The sequence below is a fragment of the Nyctereutes procyonoides genome, unplaced genomic scaffold (assembly GCF_905146905.1).
Source record: "Nyctereutes procyonoides isolate TBG_1078 unplaced genomic scaffold, NYPRO_anot_genome, whole genome shotgun sequence".
In the NCBI taxonomy this organism is placed as follows: domain Eukaryota; kingdom Metazoa; phylum Chordata; class Mammalia; order Carnivora; family Canidae; genus Nyctereutes; species Nyctereutes procyonoides.
This window is the reverse complement of record NW_026575020.1, coordinates 31177451-31201454: the sequence shown is the minus strand read 5'-3', so window position 1 is coordinate 31201454 and position 24004 is coordinate 31177451. Positions and strand designations below refer to the sequence as shown.

At 60.8% G+C, this 24004-nt stretch overlaps 1 protein-coding gene across 1 annotated transcript in view; it reads right to left on the bottom strand.

Annotated features, from left to right (window-relative positions):
- Positions 1-1954: 1954 nt before the first annotated feature.
- The window catches only part of CCDC187 (coiled-coil domain containing 187), a 52661-nt gene continuing 30611 nt past the window's right edge, over positions 1955-24004 (bottom strand). Inside the window, exons 17-33 of the mRNA XM_055307896.1 lie at positions 22527-22693; positions 19279-19350; positions 18029-18093; positions 17596-17709; positions 16633-16754; positions 16419-16510; positions 13951-14036; positions 12988-13115; positions 12003-12090; positions 10690-10836; positions 9693-9856; positions 9439-9557; positions 6932-7174; positions 6402-6535; positions 5953-6062; positions 5276-5352; positions 1955-4917 (exon numbers count right to left, since the gene is read on the bottom strand). Coding sequence (XP_055163871.1) covers positions 3170-4917; positions 5276-5352; positions 5953-6062; positions 6402-6535; positions 6932-7174; positions 9439-9557; positions 9693-9856; positions 10690-10836; positions 12003-12090; positions 12988-13115; positions 13951-14036; positions 16419-16510; positions 16633-16754; positions 17596-17709; positions 18029-18093; positions 19279-19350; positions 22527-22693 — 3676 coding nt within the window. The 3' untranslated portion in view covers positions 1955-3169. The remainder of the gene's footprint in view (positions 4918-5275; positions 5353-5952; positions 6063-6401; positions 6536-6931; positions 7175-9438; positions 9558-9692; positions 9857-10689; positions 10837-12002; positions 12091-12987; positions 13116-13950; positions 14037-16418; positions 16511-16632; positions 16755-17595; positions 17710-18028; positions 18094-19278; positions 19351-22526; positions 22694-24004) is intronic.

Here is a 24004-nt window from a genome sequence, read left to right as displayed (position 1 = left end):
TTGGTTTTCCAGGCGCGGCCCAAAGCCCCCCCAACCCGACCCCAGCACCCTGCTCAGTCGAGAGGCACCTGCACTCTGTGGACACTCAGCCCTGGCATTGTGCTCCTGAGGAAAAACATGCAGCCAGGGGTAATTCTGAGATGCCTCCGGTAGAAAGATGTGCTTTATCTCACAGGGATTCGCATGTGGGGAGGTTTGCGGCTCAGAGCCGATGGAGTGAGGGATTGGTGTTTCTGCTTTACAGGGGTGGGAAACTGAGAATCAGAGGGCTGAGGGCTGTGGTCAAGGGCACGCTGCACAAATTCGACAGAGGGGTCTCCAACCTGGGTGCCCCGACACTCAGCCTTCCCTGCTCCCAGCGCCACTGCCAGGCCAGGCTGTGTGGCTCGATGGCACCAGCCCCCAACGGCAGGGCCACTGAGGCTTGGCTGCACCCCCCAGGCTGGGCAGGCTCTGCACGGGGCAGAGACAGGAACTGCAGTGCAGCCGACTCCGGAACAGGCCCTGCCCTCCAGCTGGCACTTGGTGTCCAGCACCGCTGCTCAGGAGCACCACCTGTTCTCTGGAAAACTTCAAAGAGGAGGACTACTGCAGAACACTGCCCATGCCAGGGACAGAACCTGGCGGGGACAATCCTGTGCCCTCCAATGACACCTTGAGGAGGGCAGGGATGGTGGACACAGTGGCATGGGACAGGGGTCCCTGCTGTGCCCCAAGGAAGAGGTGGACAGTGGGGTTTGGGCCCCTGAGCATCACCACGGCCCTGCTGTGTCCTGTTACAGCCTGGGTGGACAGGGCTGCAGCACAGGAGCAGCCAGGGGAGCAGGGGTGCAGGTGTGTGTGTGTGTGTGTGTGTGTGTGTGTGTGTGCGCGCGCGCGCAGTCACCCACCATCCCCTTCTTGTGTCCCAAACCTGCAGTTGCATTTTGCAAACACTACAGCCTGTTCCCAGCGGTGCTCTCGGGGATGTGGGAGGGCCTTTGCTGGGGGGCAAAAGTACATTGTTGGGGGGACAGATGTAGAGAAGCAGCTTGGCGTTTGGTGCCTGGCATAGGGTGGGCAGGTAGAGACCACGGACACAGATGTGGGGCTTACAGACATTTTTCTGGGGCCCGGATGCTGCCTGGGCAGCCAGCAGGAACTGGTCTGACCTTCCCAACCAGGTGTGTCCGGGTACTCACCCGACAGCCGAGAGAACCTGGTCCAGGCCCACTCAGTCCACTCACCTCCCACCCCCCGTGGGGGGCCAGGGGCCCGGGCACAGGAGGGCACCCTCTAGATAGGCGCTGCTGGGTTCCCCTGGAGCTCCCCATACCTGCCCTTGTGGCCCTCAGTTGTATCTTATAGGAGTGGCCGTTACAGGCACTCCAGAAAGGGATTAAAAGGCCTCATAAATTGGTCTGGTGATTTGGGATCTGAAGTGCCAAAGGCTCATTCAGGGGCGTTTTATGCAGGAGGCACAGTTGAGCAGGGCAGTTGAAAGAGACAGATCACTGGAAAATTAAATGTGGGCTTTAACTGAGAAATAATCACTTTCTATGAAAGATAATGACTTCTCTGGAGGCTCATATAAAGATTTATCGGCCCCAGACATTAGTAGGGATCAGAGCCAAGGTGAGCAAGGTGCCGGCGGCAGCAATCTTGGTGTGGAAGTCTCACGGGCTCCGAGACCCAGATGCCAAAGCCCGCGCTCTGCACTCGTGGCGCCAGCTGAGATTCAGGGCGTTGCACATGGTGCTGACCTGAACCATGGATGCTCCCTTGGACCCTCGGACCTCGGACCCTGCTGTCGTAGGTGCAAGGCCTCTGGCGCAGGCATCTCCAGCACCTGCCCGCACCAAGGGAAAGTCACTCAGGAGGCCTTGGGTCAGCTGGGAGCACGGCCACCTCACGGCAACCAGAAAGGAGATAATTGAGTTTGAGGCAAATCTGCAGGGTTTTGATGTTGGAGATTTATTACCATGCCAAACGCGTGTGTGTAAAATACATAATTCCTCTCTCATGGCCTTGTAAATCCAAAAGAGTCAGCAATAAACAGAAAAAAAATTACAGACTAATCTGTTCAGAAAACGAGAAGGAAATCGATAAGAAAGCTGTAGCTCAGAATCTGTTTGGAAATCGTGTACACAGAGCGGGAACACAACCCCTGTCCCCCATCCAAGCCTCTCCTGGGTGGAATCAGCAAGAACTGTCTGAGCTGGTGCCTTCCTGAGCTGCAAAACAACTCAGTGTGTGACAAAGGTTGACCTGGCCAGCAGCCGACCTGCACACGCGGCTGCCCCAGAACTGGCGCCTGGGGGAGGGCTTCCTGGAGAGGGCCCCTCTCTGGAGCTAGAAGGTGGAGGGCGCAGGCAGACTTCAGGGCTCTCCCAGGCCAGCTTTGGGGACAGCTCCCATCTCCACTCCAAGTCACCAAAGTCTGGATCTTCCTAGGGCTCCACATAAGTGCAGTCAAGGGGAAGGGGATGAGCTCCTCTCTAAAAGCTGGGGATGCCTAAGGCTCTGGATGGGCGCAGCCAAGCCCTGGAGGGATCAGCACCCTGCCCCCACCCCTGAAGATGGCCCTCATTCCACAAGGGGCCACAATGGATGGCCACCAGGGCTCCGGTGTCAGTCTGTGGCCCACCTGCTGCCAAAAGACAGGCCAAGCTTGGCTGATGACCTTTGGCCCTTGAGCTGGTGGCTCCTCTAATCCTCGCAGGCCTGGGCCTTGGGCGCCAGCAGAGCTGGGGGGTGAGTCAGTGCAAACATGCCCCCCGCCCACCTCACCCATGCTTCCCCAGAACCTCTCTCTCCCGGCCATTGTGGATAATGCTCTCAGTCCTGGCTCATGCTCTCCGTGGCCTGCTGCCTGGCTCAGCCCTGGGAGTTGAACCCAAAGTTCAAAAAAATACCGAGCCCACTGCACTTGATGTCTCCCACCACACTGTCCTCGGCCTAGTGTCAGATGACCACCAGCACGGCCAGCTGTAGGTGACTACTCTGAATGGTGGCTCTGCCCTCAGGTGTCCAGGCTTCCAGAGTCTTCTGCACACGTGGGCACATGTGGGCACACACGAGTATAATGTCACAGGTGCCTGCATGTCACCACGGGGGCTGCACTGTCTCCTCAGGAGTCTCATCCTCCCGAGGCCGCCGGGTCAGCCTAGGGGACAGGCCAGCTCCTCTGTCAGCGGGCCGCCGGCTGGGCCAACTCCGAGACCACAGCTAGTGAGTCGCACAGGATCCTCCTAGTGAGCTGGCTGGAGACTAAATCGACCGCCTCGGCTCTCTCTGCACCGGGTGGGTCGATGCAGGGGCCCCTCTGCCTGGTGCCAGACAGCCCTGTGCCACCAGCCACCGGCAATACTGGAAGACCATCCCCGGCCATACAGGACACTCTGGATGGGGCTGGGGGCTGCAGCATCACCTGCCGTGCAGCATCACCTGCCCCCGCCCATGAGGGGGAGCCTAGCCAGCCAACCAGTTCAGACCACCCGCTGCCCATGGCCTGGGTTCCCCCATCAGACCTTGATCCACCCAACTTGTCCTCAAAGCTTCCACTGTGCGCACCTGCCCCCAGGAAAAGCCCTGACTCCTGGGACCCCAGAGACAGGGCCTCAGGCGGGGCCTTCTTAGACAAGGAGGGCACCTCTCCAGTTTTGATGGAGGCGTCCTCCTCTGGGGGGCCCCTAGGGAACATGGCATCTTCAGGTGGGGGAGGGAAGTCTTCTGAGTGGGGGCTGGTGGGGCTGGCCTCACTCTCTGCTGGGAAGGTGGGAGGCGGAGGAAGGAGGCTGGCATCCCTATGGGTAGAGGACTGGAGGTCGGCACTGCTGTAGGACAGCACGTCGTCGACAGGGGACAGGATCTCAGGCAAGACCCTGCTGGCCAGGGTGGGGCAGGCTTCCTCCAGGGCAGGGGAGTCTCCATCCCCACTATGCCCAGGAGCCCGGCCCTCAGGTGTCAGGGCTACCAGACTGCCAGGGTCCCCAGGAGGAGCCCGCAGGCTCACAGGGACCTTGGGTTCAGACCCGGCCTCCTGGGGTTTCTTGTCATTGGATGGACTCAGGTCAGCATTCCCGGGCTCCTGTGGGCGGCCAGCTGAGGCCTGCAGAAGCACAGGCTCTCCTCCTTTGGCAAAATCCACCTCTTCGGATGTCAAGGACCCCGAGGGAAAGGAAAGGGACAGATCTAAGTCACTGGAGGAAGAGGCTTTGGATGGGAGTGGATTTCGGGCAGCCTCGGGGGACTTCTGTTTGGCTCTCTCTGCATGTAATCCACTGATCATGCTCCCACTGGTTCCAGAAGCTTCCTGCTCCTTCCCAAGGTCCAAGGAAGGAAGTACAGAGCAGGACACCCCACCACTTTCCAGGTGGGATGAGCCTCCTGCCAGCGAGGAGCGCCCTAAGGCTGGGTCCGCACCAGGGCCTGGCTCCAGCAGGTTCTCCTCGTCCCAGACTTTGCTGGACGCCTCTGACAGCTCTGACCCTGACCTGGAAGAAGGCATACAATGGAGAGGCAGCAGCTGGCCCTCTTGCAGGAGGCCTGGACCTGGCTCTGGGCCTCCTGCCTCCATGGAGGAGCAGTGCAGGGCACTGGCCCCAGTGCCCCCCAGCCCCTCCCAGGCCACCTGCCCCCCACCTCCATGGAGCCCCTGGGTGTCTTGAGGAGAGAACTCCCCGGACCTGCCAGGTTCCCCGTCTGGGGCATCCCCAGCTGCCCAGTCCAACAGGGACGTGGAGCTCTCGGAAAGCTGCACCAGAGTGGCGGACACTTTCTGAAACTCTTGGAGAGAGGGGCAGGACAGCTCTTTCACAGGGGACGCGGTGTGGGACCGTGCAGAAGACCCTGAGCAGCTCCAGGGAGTGTACTTGGACTCAGACTCGGGGCCCAGGCCCAGGGGGCTGCCCTCACGCAGGCTGGGTGGTGCAGGAGCTGCAGAGAGAGGGGAGTTTGAGAGTAAGGGCTACCCCTAGGGTGCAGGGATAAGCGGCAGCCCATACCCCATGGCCTCGACCCAGTGGACCCAGACCAGAAAAGCCCAGACAGGCGGGAGAAATGTCCACAGCACCAGCGCAGTGAATCCCTGACTCTACACCGGTTAGCTCTGCCTGGACAGGGGATCTCCCTACGGTCACTCCCCTGCCACTTGGGGACCTGTGGTGGGAGGGTGGGGGTGTAGGCAGGGCTCCCCCGAAGGGCTTGGGGAGAAGGCTGGCTCTGCCTGAGGAACTGGTCTTGGACGACCCTTAGGTGGGGATTCGATGTTCCCTGTGCAAGGCAGGGGCCTCACCTGGAGCAGCAGTGAGCGGAGCAGCTTCCAGCTGAGGGAAGGGGTTGTAGGGGTCCTCCTGCCAACAGGGCTCTATCCTGAAAGCACATATGTGGGGATGTCCCAGGGGCTCCCTGGAGATGGCCCCATCCTTCCTCCCAGCTCAGGGCCTCTGCAGGTGCCTTGGGCCACCCCAAAAGCTTGACAACCGTGCCTGCCAGGCACCTGCCCCAGTGGGAAGTGACAGAGCACAGGACTCCCCAGGTGGGGGGCAGGGGGCCCCGTTTTTAGGGGTTCTGGCCTCAGTCCCCACTGGATTAGGTCTCTGAGGTGCTGTATCCAAGAGGCTCAGGGGCATGTGTTCCCTGGAAGGGCCCTACCTACAGCCCCCACCACTGGAACTTGGGCCGATCCACCAAGTGACATGTGTTTCCATAGAGGCGGTCAGACTCAGGAGGGCATGGAGAGTGCTGGGGGTGCACAGGGGACCCAGGCCAAGATGAGGGGCGCCAGGGGGGTAGTGAGGTTCTCTCAAGGAGAGGACCAGCATCTCCATGCCCCAGGGTCCTGTGCCCTGCCCCAGAGTCACAACCCCCACCCCAGGGTCACACCTCCTGTCAGAAGGTCATGCCCCCAACTCAGGGTCCCACCCGCTGAGCGAGGGTCGCTGGCCCAGCCAGTCCCCCCAAACCTCACACCTCTGTTCCCCCAACCACCAGCTTTCCATTTGGTGGGGATCCTCCATGGGGCTGCTGGAAAAATCCAGCCCCAATTTCGACCCTGTTGGGCTTGTGCTGCCTTCAACCACCTGCTGGAGAAAGACCACAGCCAGGGTATGTCCACTGCAGCCAGGACATCAGCCCGCACCCCTTAGCTGTGGATAAAGCTCCTATGCCCTGGTGGCTATGCTAACAAAGATCATCCCCTTAAAGATGGCCATGGAGCCTCCCACTTACCAGATACTCCTCCCTGCAGCGGGCTCCAGAGACCCCGCAAGGGTTGAATCCACCTGGGAAGGGCCAAACAGGCCCCATCCCATCAACACCCTCCCGTGGTGACAACCCACCCAAAGCCGCATGGTGGAGCCCCACAAAGCAAGGCCAGCCCCCCACCCCTGCAGAAGGTGCAGGGCCAAGCCTTGACTCACACTGGTTTTTGGGGGGCTGCAGGGAGCCCCTCTGCCCAGGGAACACTGGCCCTGGAGTTCCTGTGGGGGGCTTCCCTTCAGAGGCCAGGTCTCCTCCTTTGACGACAAGGAGCTGGGGTTAGGCTGCGGGTTTCCTACGAGCAAAGGGACTGTGAGCATTGACGGGCACAGAATGTGGGATATGGACGGCACAGCATCTGGGAACTCTGAAGCCATGTGAAAAAATCAGCCTCTGGAAATCGGCACAGCACCCAAACTGGCCCCCCATCATCCAGAGGGGAAGACCAAGGCAGGGAGGAGTGCCCCCAGCCAGCCCACCCCATGCTGCCTGGAGGTGGTGCTTGAGGTGCCTGCAGGAGGCCTTCCTGTGGGCAGGCCACTGCACCCAGACACGGAGGGAGGGGTCGGGGACTCCCCAGTTACACAGCTCAGGTGAGGCTCCCCAGCACGCAGGGCTGTCTGACCTCAAGCCCAATATGGCCCTAAGTGGCCAGGGCCCGCAAACAGAGTGACTGCCTTGCCCCTGTTACCTTGGCCCACGGGGCTGTGGCTCTTTGCCAGCTGGCCCCCAGTGTCAGGCCAGCCGCCGGCCACAAGCGTGTCCACTCCCCACACAGGCCTTGGAGGCAGCCGGTGACTGTCCGTAGCTGACGTGGCCTGGGGGGGTGTCCTGTCTTCCTGCCCGATGGGAAGTCTGCAAGGCAGTGAGCACAGAGGGGCTGTGACCCTGCTCAGGCTGTGCCCTCCCCAGGGGATGGGCCCTGACCAGGACACTCCACAGGTGGGACAGCATGTGTCACATCCAGAGCACAGCTGTGGTCGGTGGCCGAGTGGTTAGCACCACGGGTAAGGGAAAATGGGTCCTGGGTCTCCCCACTGGGCAGCTTCCCAAACAGGGGCTGTAGCTGGGGGCTGACTGGGGGGTGATGGGAGGGAGGGCCTGTCTGTCCCCCAGCACAGGGTGCTCTGTCAAGGTTTCTGCATGGGGATGGGCCCACCTGAGCTCTGGGAGGCACAGGGGTTGGATGCTCAGATGCCACACACCCAGACCTGCTGCCAGGCTCTGGGCACACAGATGGGCATCAAGAACCCCCTCCCTAGACACACAACATGCAAATTGCAGCCTCGAGGCGGCCGCGGGGGTACCAGGGGGCCAGGCCCCCTGATTGCTGGGCCAAGGGTCAGTGCTGGCAGGCACGCCTGCTGTACACCGCCACCACTCTCTGCTCAGCTTGCCTTGTTTTTATTCCTAGTCTCGCCCCAGGCGCTCAGGCTCACTACAACTGGGCACAGCTTGCCACACCCCCTGGGTGGCCCTGAGCGTCTCCCACATCCAGCGTGTGAACAGGATGTGGGGTCACAGGGAGCTCTGGAGCTCTGACCTCTCTGGGGTAAGGCCCAGTGGGTGCCTGTCCACCCAGGGCTACCCGGATGCAGACCCCCACTGGCCCCAGGAGCCAGGATGGTGAGGACGGAGCGCCGGGCTGCGCCTGAGCCCATCACTGCCCCCGCCCCCGCCAGAGCTTCCTCAGCAGAACAGGCCAAATAAAACTGGGACAGGAGCCCCCACAGGCTTATCGGCCCTCGCCGCACCCAGGGTCTCAGCCAGGAGCCCCGGGGGCTAAGTGAGGCCTGCCCACCACCCAGACTGGAATTACAGCCACCTGGGGGTCCCTGGGGGTGGCCCCATAGGGACGCCCCAGGCCTACCCTACGAGAGGCCTGCAGAGCTCCTCCTGTTCCTCCTGAACAGAGGAACAAAAGGACTCAGGAGATTCTCCATGGGGCTGTGGAGCTGCACCTCCAGCCAATAACCAAACATGTCTCTCCTGGCTAGGTGGTGGGGGTGGTTCTAGAAAATCTGAAATATTTCCTTATATGTAGACAGCTTCTCTGTTCCTTGACTTTCTTTTTTTTTTAATTTTTATTTATTTATGATAGGCACACAGTGAGAGAGAGAGAGGCAGAGACACAGGCAGAGGGAGAAGCAGGCTCCATGCACCGGGAGCCCGACGTGGGATTCGATCCCGGGTCTCCAGGATCATGCCCTGGGCCAAAGGCAGGCGCCAAACCACTGTGCCACCCAGGGATCCCTGTTCCTTGACTTTCTAACAGGGACGGTGCCTCACTGGTGTGATGGCAAATGCAAAAGAGGCTTTGCCCCCCAGGAGGACGTTGGCTCCTATGGTGGCCCCAGTCCACCGACTGCCTGCCTGGGCTTATGGCCCTGCCACACAGCCTTCAAACGAAGCTCTTGGGGACCAAGAGGGCACAGAGCCTGGAAGCCTCTTCAGACATCCTTGGGCCTGGCAATTGGTAGCAACATGAACGTGAATCTCAGTCCTTTCTGGGTTTATTTGAGAAGCACTCTTGCAGAGAAGCCAAGTGGGGCTTGTGGCCAGGCAGCTGAGTGGGTGATGAGCCCCTCATGGGGTGGAGGCGTGCAAAGGGCCCCACCACGTGGGAAGAGGGTGGCTGGGGGCGCTGGTGCTTCCAGAAGCAGGCAGGGGTCCCTGTGAAGGCCGCTCCTGGGTTGGGAGTTGGGGGATGAGCCCTTCCCGGAGTGGGGGCTGCCTCCCGCGTCCTCACCCCCAGGTGGCTGAAATTCCAGTCTGGGTGGTGGGCAGGCGGCCCTGGGGCTATTTTAGTTACAACAGGAGGGAAGAAGGCATTCCCAGTGTAGCTCGCTCTCTCCCACAGAAGGCTCTGGGGTCAGGTAGCACCAGTCACTGGACACCCCCTCCGCCCTCATGGTGACCCAGCCTAGGCAGGGCCCCTCTAGTCTGTCACAAGATGTCCTCGTGCTGCAAAACGAGGCCAGCCGCCACAGCCTGCAGAACAGCCCCACACCAGCCTGGGAAGGGGCTCCTGGTCGCTGGGTGGCCACACAGGTGTTGCCTGCCACCCTGGAGCAAGGCCAGTCTACTTGCTCTGTCTCACGCACCCCGTCCCCATTTAACAGATGAGGAACTGGGCTCAGAGAAGGGAGGACACCCCAGGGCTGCACCCTCACCAGCACAGCTAGGAATGAGCCAGGCCCTGTCTGTGCTCCTCCCGCTGGGCCAGGAAGCCCTGATGTCGGCCCATATCCCCACAGGCCAGCCAGTTGGAGAAGGGCCCCCTCGGGGTCCCCACTGCTGCCCTCTGCTCAGCAGGGCTGAGAGGTGAAGGGCCCGAAGCCACAAGGAAACAGTGGCCACTCGGCATAGGAAAGGCTTTTTTTGTTTGTTTTTGTTTTAGGAAAGGCTTTTAATGGCAGGCATCGCAGCCAGGGCTGCTGGTGGCGACTCACTGTTGGGCTCCTGGTCTCTCAGGGCTTCTCTGGAGGCCGTGGCTGGTGAGGTTGCGGGGCCCACGAGGTGTCGGGGGGCACAAGGAGCCCTGGGCCGGCCTCTTGGACTGTGGACTTGTTTTGGACCCCTCCATCGGAGCAGGCTTGACTCCGGGGCCAGAGCTCTGTGAGAAGCAGCGCAGGGGAGCCGTGTGAAACACATGTGCTTCGCCTGCTCTCAGGAGGAGTGCGGGGCGGGTAGGGTGAGGTCATTGGCAGCACGGGGCGTGGTGCCGAAGCAGCTGGAGGGATTGTCTAACCCCTGAGAAGCCCTGCATCCTGTGTGAACAGCCCCCAAACAGGTGCAGACATGAGAGCCAGGACTGGGGAGGCTTGGCCCAAGGCTGCTCTAGGTCACCTGTCCTACAGGTCTGCATGAGGCAGGGCACACACCACCCTGCTGCTCATCCCACAGAATCCAGTTCATTTCATCCTCACTCCGCTGGGTGAGGCCACTGGCATCCCCATGTCAACAGAGGAGATGTCCAGGCTGGGGATGTGTCCACACAGCCCCCTCCATGTGTCAGCTGGTGGGGATGGGGAGCTGGAGCAAGCACACCCTTGCTGCTTGGGGTTCCCCTTGGGGCTGCGCCCTCAGAGCCTGGCCACCCTTCCTCCCTGCCTCAGCCCCCACCAGCCCTGGACCCAGCCCCAGCTCTAGCCTGACACCCCTCCTTCCCACTGGGCTTCTCACCTCCACCTCTGGGCCTGGAGCACCTTCCCCTACCATCGGGGGTGGGCAGGTCTGGCCCCCCCTGAAGAGCCTGACAAGGGCCAAGGTGTCCAGGAAACCTCCCTGGCCCCCATAGCAGGTGGCCAGCTGCCCTCCTGCCCTCCAGTGGCACCATTTCCCAGGCCCTCCCCACTCTGAATCACAGGTGTATTGACGAGGGTTCTGTGCCATCCCATAGAGCAGCCAGGTGACTGGTCAAGCCTCCAGCCCAGTGAGTGCACCCACCTGAGGCACCCCGGTCCAGGCCTGGAACTCCTGCTGCAGATGCTTCACAGCCTTCCGCAGGGAGAGGATGTCCTTCTGGTGCTGCAGGAGCAGCATCCTCTCCTTGTGTGAGAACAGGTGAGTGTTTTGCAGGCACCGGATTTCTCTCTGAACCAGCCAGGGGAGACATCAGCGAACCCCCAGCCCCGCACAAAGGAATGCATTGAAGACAGACACATGATGAACGGGGAGAACGGGTGTCTTGGGGGGGGGCAGCCCAGCTCCAGAGGGTCTTCTCTGAGCCTGCCCACATGCCCCCACCCTTCTCATCCTGCTCAGCATGTTGGCACCCCTCTTGGGTTTGGCCAACAGGAGGCTTAGCAAGAGGCAGGAGGGAAGGTGGGGTGTTGGTCCCTGGGTCCCCCAACCTGGGTGGGGATGGGCAGGCTGCTCCTCTGCCCTCCCCAACGCCGCCTTCCCCCATGCAGCCCTCTCTCTCTGCAGGCTCTGGGCACTGTCCCCACCCTTTATTAAACTGTCCCCATCTGTCATCTGGTCCTCGCCTTGTCTCTGATGGCGCAACCTTCGGCAGGGCCATCTTGTCCAGAGTGGCCCCAGTGGACAGGGGCTCAGCCCCCAGTCCCCACCACAGTGGCTCCACCCGGCTCACTGCCTCCTTGCCGTGTGACAACTAGAGCCCTTTCAAAGCCCCCTTCATAGCTCACAGACTGGGGCATGCCCTACAGATGGTGTCGCATCTTTCTCTCTGGGTCTCCTCCCGTTGCCCCTCTGCCTGGAATCCCCACATCTGCTGCCGTGCCTCCCTAGCCCATACAGGGCAGGGGTCTTCTCTCAACCCAAAGTCCAGCAGCACCCCTCACTTCCCCTCTGAGGGTCCCTGAGCAAGCTAGCTGCCTACACTGAGCCTCAGTGTCTTCATGTGCATAAGCTGGTCCCATCACATAGCGCGCTGGGAGACTGACATGAGGTCACGAGTAGAGCAGCCCCTGGACACCAGGCTGGGAGCAGCGTGAGAGCCCCTCTGTGGTCCAGCACCTCCGCCCTGCTCAGTGCTGACTATGCTAAAGTCCCTGCAGCCTCGCAACAGACACTACTGTTACTTTCCCGAGCTTGAGCCTCCAATGTGCTATAGGAGGCAGGACTGCAGGGCTACACTGCACCCAGGCCATGCTGCTCCCTCTGACCCCTGGGCACTCCCCTTGCACCACAGGGTCCTGGGCTACATCGGACGGTGGTGATGCCTAGGAATCATCAAGGTGTGGTGCAGAAGGCTCACATTCCTGCCCAGCCACTGGGGTTGAGCTTGCCCTTACCTGCTCCTGCTCTAACCGGCTGAGGGCCTGCTGTTGTCTCTCTGCCAAGGCTGCCAGCAAGGCGGCGCTCCCCTTGCTGCCCAGACACCTGAGGGACAAGTCAGGACCCACGGCTCACCTCATGTCCAGCAAGGGGATGTGAAAACCTGCAGACACAGCCAGCCCTGGCCAGCCAGGTGGACCTGGGATGGCCCCCTCCCACTGCTCGGATAGGCTGGGGACCCCTGGGGACCTGGTGGCACCCAGGCTGTCACTCTTCCCGCCTACTCTTCATGACCACTTTCCAGAGACAGAGGGAGGGCAGCACCTGGCACCCTGGAGCTCCAGCCCACCCAGAGGTCCTTTGCGGGGGAAGGGGGGTAGGGGAGCGGGAGCCATTGTGGAACTGCAGGCCCAGAGCCTCGCACGATGTCCACTGCATAGAGGACCTTCACCAGCCTAGTCCACCACCTGGAGGACCTTCCCTGGCCTAGTCCACTGCCCTGTAGGACCTTCACCAGCCTAGTCCACTGCCCCTAAGACCTCTCGAGGAGCACCCTCTGTGGGAGGCCATGAGGGGCGCAGAGAAGCTATCGGTGCACCCAATATCAAGGGTCACTGACCAGCAAGCCCCAGGCTGGCGTGTACGTTGAGGGAGGTCTCTCCCCCTGTCCACTTGTAAGGACAAAGGGGCCCCCTGTGGGCGGTGGTGTCAGGCAGGGGCAAGGGCAGATGTTCCCGGGCCAAGGGAGACCCGGGCTGCAGGGCAGCACCTGCTATGCACCTGTCCCCCGACGGGCTGGCGGCGCAGAGGGCACTAGGCCTTGTTCGCGGTGCGTCACCGCCCTATCTAACTTTCGGCAAACATCGGTCACTAAACACCGGTCACTATCTGGCTCCATCTGTTCCTTGCTTCGCAGTCAGGCCCGGGGGCGGGGCCAGAGGGTGGGGGCGGGGTTCGGGGGCGGGGCCCGGCGGCGGGGGGCGGGACCGCGCGTGCGCTCACCGTCGTTGATGCTCCAACCAGGCCAGCTCGGTGCGCATCTTCTCCTCCAGAGTTTTCTCGCGCAGGCGCAGCAGCGCAGCCTGGTGCTGCGCGCGCAGCTTTTCCTCCCGCTGGCTCAGCTCGAGCATCTGGATCGTGAAGCGGCCGGGGCGTCCGGGGTTGGTGTTCCAGGGCCCCGCCAGCCTCCACTGGGGCGGGGCAGACCAAGCGGGCCGCTCCGGGACTAGCTTCGCTGGGTGGGAGGAGTGCCCAGCCCACGGGAGGCCACCGCCTCCAAGAAGCCCTCCCAGACTGCCCGCCTCACTCATCCCCTTGTGGTGCCTCCCTTCCTGGGGCGGGGTACCCCCCCTCCCGACTGTGAGCTCCCAGAGGCAGGGCAGGGTCCTCATCGTCTGGGTCTCCTGCCCAGCCCTGATCCAGCCTGAGCACTTGTTTGTGCCCAAGAGAGTTGGGGAAAGACTGGACCGCCTGACCTGCAATGTGCGCCCTGACAGGTGCAACCAGCCCTGCCTGAGCACTTTGTTGAGATGTCTGCTCTCACTCACCGACCCAGGAAGAGAAAGGGGCTTCGGTGGGTGTCCGTAGGAAGGATGGTGCCTGGCAGAGAGTGTCTCCCCCCGCCCCAGACCTGCAGCGGAGACCCCTTAGGTGCGGGCTCTAGGAGAGGTGGTTCTCAGCGCCTGATGGCTCCAGGCAGCTGAGGATCTAGGTCTGAAAGCTGCTGCCGGGAGCACCGGGACAGCTCAGTGGTTGAGCGTCTGCCTTCCACTCACGTCATGATCCCTCAGCTCCCTGCTCAGCAGGGAGTCTGCTCCTCCCTCTCCCTCTGCTGCTTCCCCTCACCCTCCGCTCATGTTCGCTCGCTCTCTATTTCATATAAATAAATAAAATTTAAAAAGATAAATAAAAGGGGCCAGCAGTGCCTCCCCTGAAGCCCCCTCCCCAGTGTTCCTCGCCCTGTACCTGGTGGGTGGGGTTGACCCGAGCATAGAGCCTGGCCTGCGGCAGCTGCAAAGACACTTGGTCTGGTCCCACTTCCTGCCTGGGCTCTGGGGACAGAAAGCAGTCTGTGGTTGGGCTATGTAGGGGTTCTGGACAGAGTGCTGGGTCGGGTAGGGGTTCCAGGGGGCTTTCAAAGGTAGAATGTCTGGGGTAGCTTAATACCCCGCATATACAGAGCTTCACGTGCCACATCTTTACTCCAGGAGGATTTGACCACCTCCTTTGTCCTGATGTGAGGTTGTGTGTGAACCCACTGATCATACACAGGACCAGACCCAAAGTAGAGAGGCCTGCAGGATGACGAGTCCTGTTGCCTCTCTTCTGTGGAAGGAGAGACAAGGAGTGACCTGTCTGAGGTCAGCACCAAGCAGATGGGGTGACAGCTGAACCCAAATTCTGGGTGTAAGCAGCCCTCTTGCCACTGACTGCTGCTCGCTGTCCTTCAGTGCTGGGTGGGATGGAAAAGAGACTCTGTAGTTTTAAAAAGTTCATTTGAGGACTTGTGCTTTCCACCAAGAGAGTAAAAGGAATCAGACTGTGGATTTACTGTCCTACTAAAAATAACTTTAGAATGCAACAAAACGGAAAAAATTATATATATACATGTACACATATATAAATGTTCACACACACACATATACAAAAGAACAATTTTCTGGATGCTGAACATCAGGCAAATGGCACAGACCCCTGATAGTCAGAGTTAACTGCCTTGAGAATGTTTCTAGGCTGCAGTGCAGGGAGGGGAAACTGAGGCAGAGCCCAGTAGATGCCTCAAGAAGAGGACATGGAGCTGGAAGTCTGGAGAGACCCAGGCAGCTAAAGTTTGTGGAAGAAGGACCAGGGAGGAGAGAGAAGCATGGGGAGAACCCAGAGATTCCGAGTGCTCCCCATGAGCCCTCATTGGGAACTGGTTGGCGAATGCATGAGGAAGCTACCCACTCTGGGGAGAGAGCGTCGGGAAGGAGTCCAAGGCCTGGGGTTATGCGCGTCTCTACTGGCCAGGCTGGAAAACCTCAAGATCTATGGGTCTTAGGGCCACAGACTGAGCCCTGCTTCACGGCCACCTAGCAATTGTCAAAGCAGCACCTGGAAGGATCCGACCTTCCGATCCGATCATTCTGCGTTCCATAATGAAACTCCCAATCGTGCGTGGGGGCTCGCACACAGAGCACCCAACAAGACAAAACCCAAACCATCCAGCAGGCATGCAAAGAAGCAAGAAAGCGTGACCTATAATGAGATTAACCTATCAAAACCGACCCAAATGGTAGAATGAACCAGAGAAGGACTTTGGAAGCATCTGTAACTGTATTCTCTACATTTAAGATGTCAAGTAGAATTGGGGATGACAGAAAAGTGTCCAGATGGAACTTTTAGAGACCAACACCCAAGTGCCTGAGACAAAAAAAAAAAAAAATACACTGGCTGGGACTAGTGACAGAGAGGATACCGCAGAGGATAACAGAGACACTGTAGCAGGAGCTCCCCAAGAGGACGCGCAGGAAGAAAACAAACACACGAGAAGAACCAAGCCTCCCAAGCACACATGCAGCTGCAGGTGATGAGCCATCCAGGCGAATGGAGGCCTGACGGCGAGGACACAGATGACACGGCGGCTGGACATTCATAAGCACAAGGAGGATGGTGAGCCCACAGGTGCAAGGCTCACAGCACACCCCAAGTACAAGAGACAGAAAGAGAAGCTACACCCATAGCAATCCTATGGAACACTCCAGAACGCCTACAGGAAAGCCACCAGAGGAGGAAGCGCCTCCCGTGCATGGGAAGAGGGAGTCAACCCCAGGTTTCTTGTCGCAAACGACACAAACCCAATGGCCAGGCAGAGTTGCTAACAGGAAGGAAATCCATCCACCTGAGTCTGCGTTCAGGGAAGGATATTTCAAAAGCAATGATAATGGAGCTCTGTGATGGAGTGTCTCCCTTTGGCTCAGGGTGTGATCCCGGGGTCCTGGGATCGAGTCCCACATGAGGCTTCCCGCAGGGATCCTGCTTCTGTCTCTGCCTGTGTCTCTGCCTCTCTTTGTGTGTGTCTCTTATAAATAACATCTTTAAAAAAAAAAAGGAAGAATGAAATGAATTTGTCCTCAGACTTTACAAAAGCTAAAAGGATTTGTCACCAGCTCCACCAGAACAGTTACAGCAGGTCCTTCAGGCAGAAGGATGGTGACGCCAGAGGCAAATCGGGTCTACTTGAACGGACGAGAGCCACCCCAGAAACAGGTGCACAGATACCTTGAAAGGTGACTGAGTGGAGTTCCTGAAATATTGGAGGTGGAAGGATGCAGACAGCAGGGGCAGAGCCCAGGAGAGAGAGGGACGGGAGAGCCTGTCCTACAGGAGGAGGTGGCGTGTCCCCAAATGCCAGGCTCCTCTGCCTGCCAGGGACGGTGCCTGCCAACTCTCACCTGCAGAAGCTGACTTGTCCTGCTGCGCCCAAAGCCCGTCCTGGGGACCCTGCAGGGCTGCAGCAGTCTCTCTGCTCAGTGCTGGGTGTGATCTGTGGGGAAAAGCACAGGTGTCGCAGCCCCAGCAGCCCTAGTTGCTGCCACTGGCTCCAGACAGCCTACCCGCCCTCTTCCACCTTGGGAGGTGGTGTGGCCAGCCCACCTGGGGCCCCACCTGGGTCTGGCTGTCACGGTACTTGGTGAGGTCCTCGGCTGCAGGTCTCTGCACACCTGTGGCTGCTCCCGCTCCAAAGCTGGATCTGGCCTGGCCTGGGTGGAATGTTTCTTCATCAGCTGCTGCAAGGACAGGAAGTTGGGGGATGTCATGGGGGCCCCAACCTCAGAAGTCTCCTTTGTCTGCCCTTCACAGGGAGCTGGCGGGCCCTCCCTGCCCCCCAGACATGGCTGGATGTGGGGGTGGGGCAGGGCGACAGGTGGGGCGAGGCTGGGGCTGGAGCATCCCAATGGGCGATCGAATGGCCTGTGGGGGCTGCAACAGCCACAAGTACCCAGCAGTTGTGATGCTGGTGACAAGGAGGGGAAGGAGAGAGATGGAACCCGGGGCGGTGTGTGTGGTGCCCGCATACAGGCATGTACGTGTGCATGTGTGTGCATGCACTCCCCCAGGCTGGGGTACCCTCCTGGGAAGGTACTGTGTACTGTGAGTGACTACATCCCAACAGTCCCCAAAGGTTTGCCACATCCAACCAGATCACAGATGTTGGCCTGGGTCTGGGTCCTGTCTGAACCCCGACCAACAAGCACAGGGCCTGGCAGAGGTGGTTCGGGGATGTGGGACCCCTTCCCCACAAGCAGGCGCTGACATGCCCAGGACACAGACAGGGAGGAGGCTCGGCACTCATCCAAGCCCTCTGCCCAGTGCCTCAGATGTCCTGCTTCTGCCTTAAACTAAGCTGGCCTTTGGCAGGTAGCTCTGCTGTCCTCCTCTGGGCACCAGTATAGCCCATGGTTCAGGTGGTGTGGCATCTGCCCCCCGCCAGCTTGACCTTCCGCAGAGGCAGAGGGCCCCACTCAGCCAGAGCGCCCAATCCCCCTGCGAGGGCCCCGGGCTTGGGCGGGCAGGTGGGCTAGCACTGTCCCTCTGCCCGTGAAGAGCCCCCGGGATGGGCTGGCTGACCTGTAGACAGTGTTTGAAGAGCAGCTGGTCCAGGGCCTTCTGTGTCTCCCAGACCTCCAGCTCTGCCCGCTGCCGCAGGAGGGCCAGCGCCTGCTCTTGCTCCTGCAGGTCCGGCTGCAGGGAGGGCCCAAGCCTCAGGATTCCAGGGCCCGCCCCTCACTGCTGCCCCCATCCTTCCTGGCTCCCCCAAAGCCCTGAGCCCAACCTCTGAGAATGGGACACTTCTGGGAGGGATGCCCTGAAGGCCCCCCTCATCCAGCTGGCTTGCTCCCATCGGGGCTGAGAAGGCCTGTGTCCTAAGGCTGCCTGTTCCTCGCACTGCAGGCCTCCCTCATTCTGCAGTTCCCCGCTTTGGAGCCTCTCTGCTCAGCCTCAGGGGCGAGGGGATGGGTCATAGCTGCCGTCAGCCTGACACAATGGGGGCAGGACACACCTGCAGTGACTTGAGAAAGCCCCGGGATTTCCGGGGGATGTTGGCAAGGTGCTGGAGACATTGACCTGTGGGAGCCACAGAGAAGGGGCAGCTGAGCAGCCTGGGGCACCCCTGCTCAGCCTTAGCACTTGCCTCGCAGGATGGTAGGGTGCCCCGACCCCGGGCACCACAGCCCCTTCCCCACACTTCCGGGGAGGCCGGGCCAGTACAGCCTAGGGCAGGAGGGGCCAGCTGGCTGCTACAACTCCTCCACCTCCCGGGGGCTCGGTCTGCCTGACCCGCAGCCATACCCACCCCCCTGAGCCACTCCACGTCTGCAGACACAGCGAGAGCCGAGCACGCATTCCCTGGGGGGCCCCGGGGAATAGAACACTAGCCCCTTGGAGCTTCAGCGGGAAGATGAGGTGCCCATCTCCCTGGCAGAGAGGTGACAGATGGCAGTTGTTGGCACTGTAATCATGCTCACGGGGGAGGGCCCCTGGGGGTCCCTGGGATTTCTGGGGTTGCCCCGAGAATGAGCACAGAAACCTCTGCCTCCCTGCCAGGTCAGGAAGTCCCCAAGGGCAGTGAAGGGGGTCTTCTTTCCCTTTGACGGCCCCCGAGGGTCCAGTGTGGGTTCTGCACACTGTAGGTGTTCCTGGCTCCTCTGGAGCTGCCCGTAGGGGTGGCCAGTGTGCCCCGTCCTTGGCCATCCTCCTATCTTCCCGGCCCGGCCCTGGTAGGGGCGGGCAGGGGGGTGCATGTGGGATGATCGGCACAGGTGCCAAGGCCCTCCTGATGGCTCTCAGGTGCCCGGCGATGGTAGTGAGTGTGCAGAGTGAATGCCGTCCCCCGAACTGTGCTCCTCTTCCAGAGCTTCTCCTGGTTCAGGCGGCAGGGGCCGAGGATGGCAGCAAAACCAGCTCCGGGGCATTTCCATGGCACCACCAAAACTCAGAAGCGCAACCCGGAGGGAGAAGTGGGGGCTCCGGCCACCTCGCAGGAGCTGAGCATGGGGCAGCCCTTCCCTCCCTGCCGGCCTCCACAGGGGACGGACCCCCGTCAGGGAGAATGGTTCCCAATGTCTCTTCTGAGCTGAAGTTCCCCTGGGAAGGACACATCCTCCTCTGCTTTTGCTTCATGGCTATTGAGAGAAGCTGGAGCCCGAGAAGATGCCCCGGCCCCGCAAAGCCCCACCAGCCCAGGTGCCCACTGACCATCCTGCGGGCACCCGGGAGGCCGGAAGCCTTAGCACAGGGTGTTCCTGTTACCTCTGGCCACAGCATACCAGCTCCCCAGACGGTCATCTGGGGGACACAGGCTCTGTAGTCCTGCACTTGTAGCTGTGACCCAGGAGAGAGCAGGCCGTCCCTGAGGTGGGCATGTTGTGACAAGCGTGTTCTCAGTTGGGTGGCTGGGCTCGGGGAACCAGGGCCTGAAGCCAGGAGAAGGCTGGCAGGTCACAGTGCCCAGGTCACAGCTAAACTTGTCCAGGCCACCCTGGCCGCCGGCCACACACTCACCCCTGATATTTACGCTTAAATGAAAGGGAAAGAAAACCTAACGTGCCAGCCTCAGGTCCCGCTGGCCTGATCAATGGCAGGACAGCCACGTGTGACTGATGGCTACCATCCTGGATAGCCCAGAACTTAGAACATTTCTCTCCTTCCAGAAGGTTCTGTGGGACACCAGGGTCTCTTGGGCAGTGCTAGGCTACATGTTAGTCTAGTGGACAGCACTGCCTGCAGCAGGTTAAAAGCCGCATCCGACCCCCTGTTCTGCCACTGATGAGCTTGGAGTGATGGTGCCTCTGCGAGCATCAGGCTCCTTCTCCACGAGCAGGGGCATGAGGACGGGACTCACCCCAGGTGCGCCAAGATGGGCGAGACCCCCACGTGGTGTCACAGGCTGCCTGGCTTGGGGCACTCGGGACCCTCAGGACATTACTCATGCTCCCGGCATACATTTCCCCAGCACACATACGCGGCAGGCCTTGACTGTAACTGCAGGGAGAGCCAGACCCTCAAGTCCTCACGGCCTACAGAGCCAGCTACGATCAGGATGAGTGGCAGGACCTGGCCCAGACCAGGTGTCACATGGGAGGCCTTCTGGAAGAGGTGTCGGACACAGGCCCAGCATGGGCACTCTGGGTGTGCACACTGCTGGATTTCTCTGGCTACTGGATATCCTGCTCTGAGCCACTCCAGGCAGGAGCAGCTCAGGTATCAAATGATTCTTGGGGAGGCTTCCCATGGCCTCAGGATAAAGAGATCCTGCAGGGAACTTGACACCTAGATAAGCCCTTCCCAGTAGAGAGTGAGGAGGGATGCGGGAAGGATGGAGAAGTTGGGGGAAGCCTGCACCCCATCATCCACCCTGCTCCCCGCCTCTTGCAGAAGCACCTGGAGGCAGAGCCGGCAGGAGGAGCAGGTTTTTCTGGAAGGCCTGGCACCTGGCACCAGGTTCAGCGTGTGGAAGCTGCCAGGGCCCCTGGCCAACTGCTCCTCCCAGACCAGAGTCAGAGGCTCCAGGAGGCAGCAGGGCCCTGGGACATTTCTCAAGCTGCCCCATGTCCTCTCTCTGAAAGGCACAATGGGTGTAGGTGGGAGCCCTGGGGACCCCGAGGTCCCATAGCAGGTGGCATGGGTCCCCCTAACTAACCTCTGTGTGAGGGGCACGTGCCAAAGGGGACAGCTCTGCAGGAAGGCCCGTCTTGCCCTAGTGCCCAGGCTACTCACTGACCGTCGCCCCCTGAGTGAGTCAGCGGGAAAGCTCCCCCTCAGTGGCAGGAGTCCACTATGTAGGGATTTTGTCCTTCCAACCAGTGACTGATGGTTCTCCCCCCGTGGGTGTGGGGAGGATCCCCTTCTCTGCCCTAGCTCTGCTTTCACGCCCCTCCCCATGGGCTCCAGGAACGGCTGCCTGACCCTGCAGATGTCGACTACCCCACGTGGGTACACACAATGCAGGGAACGTGAGTCTGTGTGTGTTTGTGGGGGGGGTGGTGCACGTGGACTGGGTGTCCACTGTGAGCAGCAGTGGCTGTCCTAAGGGCCAAGTGCTTCCTACCTCAACCCTAGGCTTCACGTCACCCCTTTGACTGTGGAGAGGGACAGGGGCCACCTGTGCTCTCCCAGCTTTCTGGGACATACAGCTGAGCCCAGGTTCTTGGCAGTGGGTCCAGGGAAGGTCTCCAGGCACCCAAGGCCCCAAGTGTGGAGGTGATGGACAGGGGGGGGGCCTGTACCCACTGTCCCCTACAGCTACTGAAGCAAGTGCCTCCCAGGTCTTCACCCCAACCTCGTTATAGGGACTGTCATGCTTACTCCTGCTGGAGCCTCACCATGGCCCCCACAGTGGACATCCCTCCCAAGAGCAAGGAGCCACTCCTGCTGCACACCCCTGTGGGGATGGTACATGGGGCTGAGGTGAGGGCTGAAGAAAGGGCTATCCCCTTGGGAGGGAAGGCCAGAGCCTGACAGGATCCTGGCCAGGAGGCAGCCACCCCTGTGCGACTAGGAATCTCCCTTGACCCTCACAGCAGCCAGCCATCCCCCTGCTCAGCCAACCTTCCAGAAGGACAGTCAGGGATGCACAAGTACTGGCACCTGCGTCCAACCCTGAATCCCAGCTCACCCCTGGGTGCCCTTGGGCCCTTCACTGCCCCTCTCCGGGCCACACTTTCTGGGACTGGAAACACGGTGGAAATCTCTTCCAGGAAGCCAGTCACTTGTGGCTCAGAACCTGACGTGCTGTGTGCTCTCTCTCTAGCATCTCCTGAAGCTTGACCCCACTGAAAACCCATGCCTGGGGGCAGGGCCTGATCCTTCGTCAGTACCAGGCACAGCAGGTGCCATGGGCACAAGTTGGAAAAACAGAGAGGGGTGCAAACAAATGAATTAGTGGGCTGCTAAAGCTGTTGGGGCTCTTCCTTGGGAGACGGGGAGAAGCAGGGTCAGCAGCGCCTCCACAGGCTAGAGAGTCCCCCAGAACAAGAGGAAGGGGAGGAGAGAGAGAGAGCCAGACCATGACATGAGCCCGGCAGGGGCCATTCCACACACATCCCCAGCCTCTCAGTCCTCTGGGCCTCCTACCGCAGAGCCGGGACCCTCCAGCTGCCCCTCCCTAAGCAGGTGCTGGGCGGAGCATCCTCACAGCCCCCCAGGCTCCTCAGCGCACCGGGCAGGGCTCCCCCTCCCGCCCCCACTCTGTGGCCTTGAGCAAGTCTCCTCACCTGAAACCCAGGAACCAAACCCTTCAGAAGCAAAAGGAAAGGCAGAAGCCTGGGCCAGCGGGTGCTCAGAGGAAGCGGTGGGGAGCAGGGCTGCCAGTGGCCCCCATGGGACGGAGTCTCGGTCACAGCAGAGGTGTGGCAAGAGCGATAACAAGCAGCTGGGTCCCGAAAGCCTCCAAAAAACTTTAATACTGAAGTATGGAAGCTCTCCACATAGAAAAGGATCTCTCTACACCCGTAGGACCTCACCGGAGCATCAGGCAGTGGAGGGGGTCCCCAGGGGACCCCCCCGGCCACCCGACCAGCCAGCCCAGGGCCTGTCCGCAGGCTCGCCCTTACCACAGCCTCTCATGGTCCAGGGCATGATGGAGCCCACCCCTCTGGCCGCCGGCATCTCCTCCAGCTGCAGGGAGCCACAGGTGGGGTCCAACACGGCTGGCACCCCGAGGGAGCTAGGGACACGCAAACACACGTGTGAGTGGAGTTGGCCACAGGGAACATCTGCGGGGTACGAGGTGCTGGGGGTTTTGGGGGGGGGCAGTGACCCGGGCTCCCTCGGCCTGAACGAAGAAGCTGCTCTCAGACCCACAGTGTCCAGGGTGGAAGCCAAGAACCAGAGGCCCAAGGGGGATGGCAGTGAGCCAGGAGGATGGCAGCGAGCACGTGGCACCCACAGATGCCAATACCCGCAGTGTCCCGAGCGGCATCAGTGAGGTGGCACCGTGGGGCTCTGCCCTGGGACCCGGAGGACCAGCAGCCCTCAGGAGCTGGGACCAGGACACCCTTCGCCTGGAAGCCCATGCCTGCTCTGGGTCTGTTCCCACGCCAGGCCCTTGGGGGGAGGACGGGCACTCTGGGAATGTGGGGCATCTCATCATTCCCTCTACCACCTGCTAAGGGGCACTGTTCACTGTCCATCAGGCCCAGCGCGGAGCAGGGTGGACGCAGCAACCCTAAGCCTTGCCACCACCTGCTCGTGACCCAAAATGCTGCTCTGTCCCACACCTCCAGGTACCCAAGGAGGCAGGGGCCACAGCAGGCTCAGGGACCTGCCCTTGCTCAGGCCACACTAACCCCTACCCTGAGGCTGGCCGGCACATTTCACTACCAGGATTAGGAGGAAGGCATGGGTCTGGGCCTTTCCAGAGAGAGCAGTCAGCCAAGAGAGCCACAGTGCCTGGTCAATGACAGCAGACACACAGCTCTGCCTCCCCAGAGTGCAGCTGCCACACATACACCCCCCTCCCCCACCCGCTCCCAGCGCACAGCGACTCAGGACCACCAGCATCACCAAGGACACACCAGCCAGCCATGGAGACTCGGACAAGTGCAGGGGGGGACATAGCCCTCCTCCAGCAGCCCCAGCTGTTTGCTGAGTACTTGCTACCTGACCGCTTGGCCCCCGCCCCTGCCGCCTTGGCCTTGCTGGGGAGACATTGGAGAAAAGGGCAAGCTCTGGGGAGGCGATGGATGGGCTGAACCCGGAAGACTCCAAGGTGACCACCAGGGTACAGGAGGGGACACAAGGGACCAGGCCGCTCTGGGGGGCTCATCTTACTCCCTCCTACCCAACCCTGAACTCGGAATGCCAGCCCCACCGGGCGGCTCTCCTCAAAGGCTTAGTCAAGGGATGCCAGCACAGTGGGTGGTTGATAAGCCGGTGTCCCCCCAGCTGTCTAGGGCAACGGTCACAAACATGCTCCATAAAGGGACAAGCAGCAAGTACCGGGCTTTGCAGACACAGTCTCTGCCTTTGTAGACAT